We start from the raw sequence: 12,845 nt of genomic DNA on the forward strand, positions 1-12,845 counted from the left end.
TTCGACGAAGTGACAGTTTGCATGTTTTCTAAGAGATCAACGTTATCCTGGTCACGGCAAAGACTTATAAGATTATTATAGGCATTTACAACATTACGTGTATAGTTTTTGTATTAGGTACTTGCGCCTAATAAGGCCCACTTTTAATTAAATTTTTTATTTTTTTCATTTTTGATATGAACTTGCAATTTTGTCTATGGTACTAACCAAACATGGGCGAGAAATTTAAACTCATTTACACTTATAAAAGTATGAAATTTTGAAATTGAGCAAGCTTTAAAACTGGGCCTTATTAGGTGCAAGTACCTTTTAATAAAACGTATAGATTTGAGCCCGCTGGATGGACACTAAAGGAGGCCTGCCAGCGATCTACACAGGCGCCTATTATTAGGAAGGCGGAAAATCGTGCAGAATGGAGACCCTTGGTGCACAAAATAATGACCTCATGTGGTCGCGACCCTCAGTCATGAGGAATCGAGGAAGAAGAAGGTGAAAACCGCATGAAAATCCAATCACTACTTTTTGAGTTTATCACGAACATATATATACACAGACATACGCGGCGGGGGACTTCGTTTTATAAAGTACTATACCTATTGTTTCACCAAAAAACTGGCCTGGAATGATGATTATTACCATGACCCACCCACCCAATAAAGACTAGGAAATCATACCCCACTTAGCACATATTATATAGTTATAAAACAGGGACATGATGGTCCGTCATGAATCACGTCGGACGGTCTCGGGTGGCCATAAATCTCGAATATTCGAGGAAACTTTGTTTTTACGTGTCTAATATCGTGGCGTGGGCACGGGGTTATTGTTCACTTGATTTACGGTACGGTTCGGAGTCTAAATTAGCATTACTGCTGCAGCAATGCGGCGCGACATTACTGCCGACTGGATTGCTCCCATGAATATCCAAATCGATGTCACTGCCCGAATTTTTGTTATAATATACTCGTATATTCTTCGGGAAACTGTTTTTACGTCTCCAATGTTTTGGCAAGGGGTTAGGTAAAAATGAAAACAAAAATATTGCTTTGCGTATCCGCGAAAGATGTTTTTTTTTCGCGGATGAGCAACGTAATATTTTGGTTTTAATTAATATGGATTTCCAAAAAAGTAACAACTGAATCTACTCACTAAGGGGTTAGGTAATTGTTCAGAAGGTTTAGTTCGCACTGAAGCATCTTGATTATTATTATTGAGTAATTTGGTTCTTTGCTTTTAGTATGAGTATTATATTTTAACTTTAATTTAAAAAGTAATTCAAGTTAACTGTAACTGGTTTTATATAATCGCAAAACACAGTCAAAAAAACTTTGCACCTTTTTTACCAACTGTAAAGTACTGTATTTACCTCAGTAAATCATACGATGTAATGTATTTCCAACGGTTCGCCTACACAAACATCACGCGGTATGACCGGCACTCTTCGCAGTCTGTCATCGACTGACCCTAACTGTCAGTGACGTCACCATGACGTAAGCGCTATCGAGACGTCTATACACTACAACTACACCAACCTTCGAGCAACACCAGCTTCCGACACGTCGGAAGGGAGGGGCCCAAGCGATATCTCACCGTACAAATCTTTCTGCCATTTTTCGCGGGGGGAAGGTGCACACAGTCGCACTTCTCACACACTTACATACAAAATCCAATCAGAGGCCCTACCGCGAACCACGTTCGACATGTTGCCTCTCTATGGCACTTGTAAATTCATACGTAAGTGTGACAGGGAGGCAACACGTCAAACGTGGTTCGCGGTAGGCCCTCTGTAATGACGACACAAATACATAGAAAATGACACACGTCAAAGACAAATCTTGCAAACCTCGTTCTCTTTTTGTGTACGGACGAGTGACTAGTGTCACAACACGCACACTAACACATTTTCGTTGAAGTATGTCATTGTATTCTGAGAGATGAGAAGTCGGATTTGTCGCTCGACCGATCCGCAATTTGTACTGAGCGAGCAAAATCGATAAATCCAACAATTACTTGAGACTAAAATATAATAATTGTATTTAAATGTAATTAAACGTATGATATGTAAAACAAAAACATTACATGTGAAATGTAACACTTTCTTTTTGTAAATTTGTACCTCGGCAGAGGGGAAATAGTGCGAATGCCGCCTCCCTTCCGTGTTGCTCGAAGACACCAACCATCGAAAATAACTAGTCCGGTAGACTTATAATTATAACATGATTTTCCTGTTATCATACTTATACGCAAGTTACATCGTATGATAACAGGAAAATGATAAATGCAAATTTAATTCCCACTTCGAATCGGGAGTCAATTCCTCGTAATAGTTACAAATTCAAACAAGGAACGGCGCAATTGTGTTCATATTGTTTAATCTAAATTTTCTACTCACCACACCCTTATTCAATATAACTTATAGTTCAAATTCCATTAAACTAACTGTATGAGTGTGTGTTTCCCCGAAATTCTACAAATTTATACATGCTGATCAATGCGTTCTACGGTCTTGGGATTAAGGTTAATTTTGCATTGAAATGGGTGTATGAAGAGGTGTTAAAACTTCTAACTCAATAATGTTATTCAAGAGATAATGATTATTAAAACATTGAGTTGTATGAAGTCAGACGGATGTGGTTAATGAATATTGATGATGAGGGGAAAATGGGGTAGGGGGAAAAGGGTTTCAGTGATTGATTCACCCTATTGTGGGTCTATTAATAGAGCTAAATGAAAATCTGGGTCGTTATATTAATCCATCGCTCTCGTCCTTTTAATGTTAATCCAGCCAAATTCGTACTTTTACGCCTTGACACAAAATGATATCTAAACGAGGTTCTTATCATTAATGCGTGAATTTCGCTCGTTCTTACTTATGGCTCCTCTACACGATGGGCCAGCGCCGGCCACTCCAAGGGACGCATTTATGCGTTAGAGGGAGCAAGTGATATTGCTATCTCATTCTACCGCATGGCTGCGTCCCTTGGAGTGGCCGGCGCTGGCCCATCGTGTAGAGGAGCCATTACATGTGTATTGGAGCGAACGAAACGTAGGTACGGGCGAATGATGACATTTATTTAGATATAATTGGAGCAGTGGTGGCCGAGTGGATATGACGCCCGACTTTCAATCCGGAGGTCGCGGGTCCAAATCCTCGCTCGTACCAATGAGTTTTTCGGGACTTATGTATAAATATCATTTGATATTTACCACTAGCTTTTCGGTGAAAGAAAACATCGTGGGGAAACCTGCATACATCATCTGCGAAGAAATTCAAAGGTGTATGTGAAGTCCCCAATCCGCATTGGGCTAGCGTGGGGACTATAGCCCAAACCCTCTCGTGCTTGAGAGGAGGCCTGTGCTAAGTAGTGGGATGTATATAGGCTAAATTAATATATTATTATTATAATTATTTATAATTTTGGTGACAAAATCGGGTTCATTTTCGGAAAGAGTACACATATTTTTTTAAGTGATATAATATTATATGTTATCTTTTGTATATATTATACTTGCGAGTTTTTTTTTTATATAACTGAATCTTTTCTGGCTTTGAAAATAACAGATTTTTTTTTAATTTTAGAGACTAATTACGGCATTTATCCAAAACTAGGATAATACTTAAGGCCGTTCATACTAGTAGTATCTTCTGCATAAATAGAGTCGTACATAACTTTAAAATAAATAACAGAGTTGCATAATAAACTACATTTAATTATGTTTGTTTCCAAGTCACCTGCAGTATAAACTGCGCCAAAAGTTAAATCAGCCGCATAAATTCAGCGCTACAAGGGGCTAGTAAATGTAAAAGACTAACAACCCCGATACAAAAGAAAGTGCATGATTATTTTCCATCGTATTTTCACGGAAACTTACGAACGTGTTTTGCTGTTTCAGTCAGTTTCGGCACAAAAGGTAGGTACTGACATTGACTGAAGAAGCATGACAAATACTAACGTTTCCTAGAAAATACCATGGAGAACAATTATGTAATATTCACAAGATGTACAGCGCCGCGAGAATCGGCAGTGTTATTGTCAAGTCGTGATTCGATTTAACAGTTGCCATCTACTTATAGGTATGATTTCGTATGTATTTCATTTCATCAATACGTATCCAATAAAGTATTTATGGTACTATTATCAATGAAAGAGCTTTAGGTTAGTAATTTACGTTATGTACATTCACTTTTCAAATATGCAAAGCACACGCTTGTTTGTTTCCGATTCCCTCAAGATCCTCTGACATCCACACGCGTGCCAACAGCTGTAAGAAATCATCATCATCATCATCTCAGCCATAAGACGTCCACTGCTGAACATAGGCCTCCCTCCCCCTTGGACCTCCATTCGTACCGGTTGGAAGCGACCCGCATCCAGCGTCTTCCGGCGGCCTTAACAAGGTCGTCCGTCCATCTTATGGGTGGACGTCCTACGCTGCGCTTGCTAGTCCGTGGTCTCCTCTCGAGCACTTTTCGATCCCATCGGCCATCTTCTCTGCGCGCAATGTGGCCTGCCCATTGCCACTTCAGCTTGCTAATCCTGTGGTGTAAGAAATGAAGCAGACAAATGGGAAGTACAGTAGGAAATGTCCCAGATTACATGGAATTGTTGGCAGAAACGAAGCCGAGAGATCCGTCTCTTCCTTTTCTCCACATATTCGATAATCGATGTTGTCAGAGTGTCCCAGCTTGGCCAAGACTCCTTTGACCCTGTAATGGCCCGTTAACACCCCTGGTCATAATTTTAAGTTGTCTTTTGCTAAGTTTCCATAGCTTTTTGCTACAACAGGACTTTACTATTTACATAATGTGTGTGTGTGTGTTTGTGTGTGTGTGTGTATGTGATGCGTGTTACTTAAGTATATGTTTTTACTACATATCTATTTAATTTATTTGTGAGTTCCTGTAACTGGCTCTATATATCTATTTAAGATTCCACTGTCATTTAGTTAGCTGTTGGATCTCCTTATGTAAATAAATAAAGTGCTTTCAGCCTTCCTATCAGGCTGTCGGTCTTAATATTTACTAGTCTCTGCCGCTAACCTAGGAAATGGTAATTCAAAGCATTAAGAATTTCGCAAGGAACCTTCATTATTAAAACTATGAAATATTTATGCAAACCATCATTTACATTTTCGCCAAGAATGCTGGAATACCTACAAAAGTTTATTTCTTGTAGTCTCGCTCGTAGGTACTTACTGTATTATATTTGCGCAAGCAAAATGCACCGAATGATATCAAAATTATATATTTTTGATGTAGTAGGAGTAAAACACTTTATTGTACAAAAAAACACACATCATTAGTACAACAGCGAACGTATCCCTTTAAGGGATCTCTTCTAGTTAACCTTTCAGCAATTCAGGGAGAATTGGAGACGGCAAACAAAGACTAGTAGAGGTGATTCATTCTTCTTCCAGTGCCATGTCGTATGTGGTCGGCTCTCATGAGGGCTATTACTTTAATGGGCCCACCACAGATTACGTATACCAGTTCGCCGGACGATATCGGCCAGTCAGTTGTTCGGAACTGTCAACTTTTGCGATTAACTGACAGGCTGATACGAGGGCTGCTACTTATGTATCTGGAATGGGCCTCTTACTGGAACTATATTAAAAATATATAATATATATAACATATAAAAATGGAACTCTTTGGAAGCAAAATACAGTTTTTTTCACATGTCTATCAATTGGATTTACATTGTAGCATTATTTTTAAAAACTCTTTGTTTCATCTTCAACGGATTTACTTGTGAAAATTTTCGTGCAGATGTTTTTTTACGATGTTCGGTGTGGATAAACTCAAAAATAGTGCATGGATCGACTTTTTTAGACTTTTGGGGAGTAAGTTCCATCGAAGGTCAATGTTTTAGTGAATAAATTGTGGTCGTAGTATATTACATTTACGAATTAAAAAAAAAACGCTCAAATCGACTGCTATCCCACAAAATATATTTAGATGCTGTGAACGAACTCATAATGCAAGATGGTCGTATATTAGAAGCATCTCATGGCAATAACTAGTATGACGAGCATTTGTAACATATTACATGAACATTTGGTTCAAAAAAAAAAGAAAAACTTGCGAAAGTGCATGTCTTGTATACCAAGATCAGAATGAAAAAAGTGCTATGAAAAGTCGTTTTAACATTTATGCAAAAGTGCATCATTCATCTTGGTGGACAAATACAAAGGCAATAAAACCATTTACAACTATAGATATTTGTTATTTTTTGTGTTTGCGGATACATAAGTAGCAGCCCTCGTATCGTACGGCGAACTGGTAATTTGTGGGCCCCTTTAGACACAGCCACATGGAATAATGAGCGTGTGCTCTGTCTATACCCTGTTCGAAGATTCATGAGCCATGAGTTACGTCGAAGTCTATGGTACCCCTCAGAGATGTGACTTATTTGAAATACTTGTATTTAAAATGCAAATACAAAATGCAAAATACTTATTTTGTATTTTGTATTTAAATACCTTTTGAAGAAAACTATTTTGTATTTTATTTGAAATAGTTTTTGGGACCTATTTTCTATTTTCAAAATACAAAATACTTTATAGTAGGCAGATAATGTAGGTAGGAGTTACAATTTCTTCTGATGTTACAATCCTGGCAACTCTCCCATTCTTTTAACATGGAACTGTTGAATCTGTTTAGTAACGTCGCACATGACCTCAAGTGTAGCAAGTGGTTAAAAAAGTGGAATCTTGAGTGTTGCGAGGGTTTCAAGGCACGAGAGGAAGACAAACTTTTGTGCCCTGGTGAAACACAAACGATACGTTTTCATCACACTAAAGAGAGGCATTATACTAGCTGTAAAACATTACAAATTAATGCTTTAAAAGTTGGCCGTTAAAAACCATCATCCATACCTACAATACCTACATCCTACCGGTTAATATGAGCAAACAACTAGAAATTTGCACTTTAGATAGAGGATTGATTTCAAAGAATAAAGATAGTCTTTTCAACTCGGAAATTCCGAGTAATGCTTTTTAATTCAGACTAGGTATTCACTACTCAGAGTACCTTTTATCGCAAAGTATTTGTATTTTAAAAAAGTATTTTGAAAATACCTATTTCGTATTTTGTATTAAATACAAATTCAACAATTATTTTGTATTTTGCATTTGAAATAGTATTATCAAGGAAGTATTTGTATTTTGTATTTAAATACTTTTTATAAAGTATTTTTCACATCTCTGGTACCCCTAGTATATATACATCGAATGAAATATTTCATTCGATAGCGTGACGTACGCGTTTGTGTTAAGTCTCATTTTGCATTGCATTTTGAGTTCCCTAAACGATCCGCTTGACGCGCTCTTCCCATACAAAAAAATGAGACATAACGTAAACGTGAACGCAAATCATGCTATAAAAGCGGCCAAGTGCGAGTTGGGCTCGCCCATGAAGGGTTCCGTAGCAGCAAGTAGCATAATAAAATTGCGATTTACGATTTATGATATATTAAAAAAAACTACTTACTAGATCTCATTCAAACCAATTTTTGGTGGAAGTTTTCATGGTAATGTACATCATATATTTCTTTTAGTTTTATCATTCTCTTATTTTAGAAGTTACAGGGGGGGACACACATTTTACCACTTTGGAAGTGTCTCTCGCGCAAACTATTCAGTTTAGAAAAAAATTATATTAGAAACCTCTATATCATATTTGAATACCTATTCATAAATACCCCACACGTATGGGTTTGATGAAAAAAAAATGTTGAGTTTCAGTTCTAAGTATGGGGAACCCATTTTTTTTTTCTATTTTTGTGTGAAAATCTTAATGCGGTTCACAGAATACATCTACTTACCAAGTTTGAACAGTAAAGTTCTTATAGTTTCGGAAAAAAGTGGCTGTGACATACGGACGGACAGACAGACAGACATGACGAATCCATAAGGGTTCCGTTTTTTGCCATTTGGCTACGGAACCCTAAAAATCATATTTACACAAGGGGTTCTGATGATGAAGGGAAAAACCCTTGAATCTTTCCCTGGAGTAGTATACTTTTCGTTTTGCATGGTCCATTCTACCATTTCATAAATTCTCCGTAGGTCTCAAAGATTCCGTCCCAGAACGCCATCCTCCGGTGATAGGGGTGGTGTATCATTTGCAGTTTAGCTCCTAGCAACGCGTATGAGAATTCTTCTATCACTGGTTTCCAGGTGAAAACATTTTTTGCTGGAGTTGGGTTACTGAAATAAAAAAAGGGAAAATATTTAAAAAATCTACCTATGGTTGTGGTAAACACTTGCTAGCAAATAAAAAACCGGGCAAGTGCGAGTCGGACTCGCGCACGAAGGGTACCATAAAGCAAAAAAAAACGGAAAAAAATGCAAAAAGAAAACGGTCACCCATCCAAGTACTCACCACGCCCGACATTGCTTAACTTTGGTCAAAAATCACGTTTGTTGTATGGGAGCCCCACTTAAATCTTTATTTTATTCTGTTTTTAGTATTTGTTGTTATAGCGGCAACAGAAATACATCATCTGTGAAAATTTCAACTGTCTAGCTATCACGGTTCGTGAGATACAGCCTGGTGACAGACAGACGGACGGACGGACGGACGGACGGACGGACGGGCGGACGGACGGACGGACGGACGGACAGCGAAGTCTTAGTAATAGGGTCCCGTTTTACCCTTTGGATACGGAACCCTAAAAAGAGACAGGACGCCTCACGCCACAGGTAGGCCGTCCGTATCCAAAGGGTACGAACGGGACCCTATTGCTGAGACTCCCCTGTCGGTCTGTCCGTCTGTCTGTCACCAGGCTGTATCTCATGACCGCGATAGTACCATGTATCTCATGACAGTTGCAATTTTCACAGAACTGATGATGTATTTCTGTTGCCGCTATAACAATAAATATTTAAAAAAACGTAACCTTCGGTGGGCGAGTCCGACTCGCACTTTTGCTAATTATTGCTTCCAGTTCATACAATTACATTAACTCTCGTAAATAGACTTGTATCATACCCGGTTTTGGCAAAATCCGTCCACATATATGTCATGACATTTATGATCACCGCATCTTGATCTGTTTCTGAGCATTTAGGGTGTATCTCATGCGATTGTTGAAATAAATACCCAATCTCATCCCCATGTATAGCTCCAACGTTCAATTTCACCCTAAATCTGTTCTTCATATAGTTCCTTCCACCGGCGTAATCAAATGTATACAAATATACTGTAGCACCAGCTTCTACATAGTATCGGCTATCTCTTAAACTTGGATACATTAAAGAGAAGTCAGCATCAAAGTCGAACATGGATTCAATAGTTTCAAGACCGGCGTTTTTTTCGGGTAGGTAAAAGTATCGAACTCGCTTCTCAGCATCATCTAAATCTTCTTCATCTAGATTGAAGTAATTTTTCATCTTGGCTCTAAAACTCGCATTGGCTCTTTTAAAATGACCATCAAGAGAATCTGTGAAGTAACGCACGTTAGGATGCTCTTCTCTACTATTAAATCCTATTATAATTGGGATTGACAACGAAGCTCCGTTTAATAATTCACTTGGCTTGTCACTTATCATAGATTTTATAAGAAAGAATTCTTGTTCGACTATCGGTTTAAAAGTTTCAATGAGACCTGTATCTATGGATGCAGTTATTATCATTTTAGGATCAATTGTGTTTAAGTAGTTTAAAGCGTCGTCGACATCATCTGTATCTAGTCCTAAATATTTAGCTAATTTCATCGGTGAATTTATATCCGGTTCTGCCATGGCCCAATCACAAAGCACCGATCCGCTTTGTAAAATAGCTTTATGGAACAAGGCTTTAGAATGTCTTGAAAGTATATGGACTTCTACAGAAGCAGCGCCTGCGTCCTCACCAAACAACGTAACATCATCAGTATCTCCTCCAAAAGATGCTATATTATCTCTGACCCATATCAATGCTTTCCACTGATCTCTTAATCCAGCGTTACCTGGTATATCTGATCTATTTACAGACATGAATCCATACGGGCCTAGTCTATAATTAAAGGTTACTAGGATGACGCCTTTGGGCACAAGGAAATCTGGACCGTAAGTGCCTCTGTTAGAGTTCCATCTCCTGAAATCTCCGCCGTGGATGAAGACCATGACTGGGAGTAGACTGTCTGGGTTAGTTCCTTCAGGGACGTACACGTTGATTCGTAAACAGTCCAAGGTACCGATTATATCATAAGTTACGTCATCTTGTTGTGGACATAACGCCGTATCATCTTTAGCTACGAAGACTCCTTCAAATGCAGGTACCTCTAACGTGTCCTGCAAATATAGCAAATTCGTTTTTTAATTGATATTTAACCCTTTGTGTCACAATTTTTCATTAACTATACAATTTTTAGTAACTAAAGCGTGCAGTAGTGTATGGCTTGTATGGCTTATGAGGAATAAAATAAGGGAATTTATTTTTTTGGCAATTTCGAAGGGGATGTGTGTAAATAGGTGGTTGGTATAGATGACCACCAGGAGTTATAAAACGTTTTTTTAAATCCTAAGTAAAATTTTGTAAAGTGAAAATACAGCCCATTTTCAATTTTACTATGGGCCCAACCCTAAATACGTTAAAGATTTGGCGATTTCATATCTGATGATGAAATGAGTACGTAACTGTATGATGCATCTATTTTTATGTTCGTGATTTAGGAGTTGGTCATTATTTACCTACAAATATTTGGCTGAAGATTGAAAAAACACAATAAGTTTTAAGTTTGCGGGCATTTAATGTCCTTAGAGTTGAAACATACATATAAATGTACCAATGTACTTATTTGCCACATGCGTGAAAAATAAGGTGTATTAAAACTTACCCCAAACTGGTTCAATGGGTCAACTATAGCGTAAGGTATTCCCATGAAACAGGCAATACCATTTTCACTGACACCTTGGACGAAGCCCGTATTGGTCCAAACTAGTAGATCTATACAATTCACTGCGTATAAAGACAATAGAAGGTAAACGTACTCCATTTCAAACGCGCTGATGTCAAATGGCGGGTAGAAACAATAATCTATTATATTTTAAAGAAAGAAAGCGTCTGTTAAGGCGAATAGTTTTGTAAATAATTCAAGACACTAAACTCTCGCGTTTTGTACACATGTTTAATGATATTAATGGGTCTACCGCGATGAAATTAAATTATTTTACCTTAAATCCGACGATTCAGATCGGTAGCACCAACTGTGGTCATGAATAAAATTTAATTGCGGTAGACCCCTTAGTATCATTAAATAAAAATAATTTAATTAGCGCCAATCTTGCAACCCTGCAAACCTCACCAAATAGAAGATGAGGTAATAAAAACCTATTATGAGACGTGACGATGACTAGGTCGTGAACGTGAAAAAAAGCGGTAGCCCTCCCGGGAAAAGGGGACTCCGGGGTTCTGGCCAGCTACCCGGTGGTTCATTAGTAACAAAAGATTTGGAATAAGTCTAATTAACACAGACAACCCAGGACAGGTCCTGGCGTATAAAAACGAGGAGAGCCGACCCCCAATAATAGGATAAAGGCAAAGGAAAACAAAAGTTTCGTAAAGAATTCTAGGTTACATTTTGCATTTATTAATGAGAAAATTTATTTTTACTTCTTGTATTATCTGCTTATGCTCACTTTGTCTAACTACTTAATTAAAAAAAGAAAAGCTAGATAAAGAAAAACATACTTTATATCCGACGTTTTGACAGAGGTTTTACTGGACAAAACAGAGATACAAGTGAATTCGTTCAACTAACCGACGAGGCGACATTCCACATTACGAGTTGCGGAAATATTGTTTAATGTGTGTTCAGATGGCAAAAGTTTTAAAGTGTATACTGTGGTACATTTATATTAATATGTCTGGGTCTCACGGGAATTTAATGTATAAAACTGTCGTGGAGCAGGCTGTACGTGGCGTAGGCTAACCAAAAAAAGTTGTTCTTAAGTCATGTTTGTAGTTTATTTTAGTCTATTACTAAAATAAACTACATTGAGATGAAATGTTAGGACGACCTGGGGGCCTAGCTAATTGACAATTAATTGTACATCAACAAACGCTAAGCGGAAATAGATACTACGAAAAATCACGTGGCTTTTGTGGAATGAACTGTCGCCTGCGGTATTTCCGGACCGATATGACCTTTGAACCGGTTCGTCTGCTCGTTTGCCTGCCTATATCATATCATTAAAAAATTATTAAAAGTATTATTTTGAAAGTCATTGGATAATCTCGTTGCCTTAATCATTTTGGCTATCAAGTTGTTGATATTGTTCTATTATTCTATTTTCGGTTCTTGAATAATTGGAATATTTTCATAACATTGCCGGATTTTACCATTGTGTGAAAGTGAATTAACCGTTTCGAAGGGCATATATTCAAATAGAGTAGAAAAAAAAGTAAAAAAGTTATATATGATACCTATCTAATTTTTAATAAATACCTAATGGGTGAGCAAAGTGGACGACCACTCACAATCCACTTTTGAAAAACGTATCCCTCGTTTTCTTCTGTGGATACCTACTATCTCTCTCTCTCTTCCGAGCTATATATCCCACATGGTGATGGGGTCAGCTTTCCGTGTTTTTTGCCTCCACTTCGCCCTATCTTCGACGTCGTTTTCGGACACTTTACACTCAATCATATCTTTTAGCACTACGTCCTTCCATCTTGTTTTCGGTTTACCTCCATCTTGTTTTCGGTTTACCTCCATCTTGTTTTCGGTTTACACTATCGTGATAGAAAATATTTTTTCACGTTTGGTGAAAACCTATTTTAGTAAAAAACCGGTCCTCCTCTCCTGCTTCGGAGGCAAGCTTACCACCGACGGCACCGACTATGCTAGAAGGCC

General features: G+C 37.9%; 1 protein-coding gene across 1 annotated transcript; it reads right to left on the reverse strand.

The window, feature by feature from the left end:
* Positions 1 to 8,048: 8,048 nt before the first annotated feature.
* On the reverse strand, positions 8,049 to 10,985 carry LOC134666970 (acetylcholinesterase-like). The gene is made up of 3 exons (XM_063524281.1): positions 10,827 to 10,985; positions 8,999 to 10,281; positions 8,049 to 8,214 (listed from the first exon to the last, which is right to left on the reverse strand). Exons 1-3 carry the CDS (start codon positions 10,983 to 10,985, stop codon positions 8,049 to 8,051), a joined length of 1,608 nt encoding a protein of 535 aa, XP_063380351.1.
* Positions 10,986 to 12,845: the final 1,860 nt, after the last annotated feature.

The sequence above is a fragment of the Cydia fagiglandana genome, chromosome 8 (assembly GCF_963556715.1).
Source record: "Cydia fagiglandana chromosome 8, ilCydFagi1.1, whole genome shotgun sequence".
In the NCBI taxonomy this organism is placed as follows: Eukaryota; Metazoa; Arthropoda; class Insecta; order Lepidoptera; family Tortricidae; genus Cydia; species Cydia fagiglandana.

Excerpts from the sequence above, each read along its gene's own strand:
- LOC134666970 (XM_063524281.1), bottom strand. The coding sequence starts at position 10,985 with ATGGAGTACGTTTACCTTCTATTGTCTTTATACGCAGTGAATTGTATA. Across the intron at positions 10,282-10,826 it reads ACCCATTGAACCAGTTTGGG|GACACGTTAGAGGTACCTGC; the intron begins GTAAGTTTTAAT and ends CTATATTTGCAG. Across the intron at positions 8,215-8,998 it reads ACGGATTTTGCCAAAACCGG|TAACCCAACTCCAGCAAAAA; the intron begins GTATGATACAAG and ends TTTTTATTTCAG.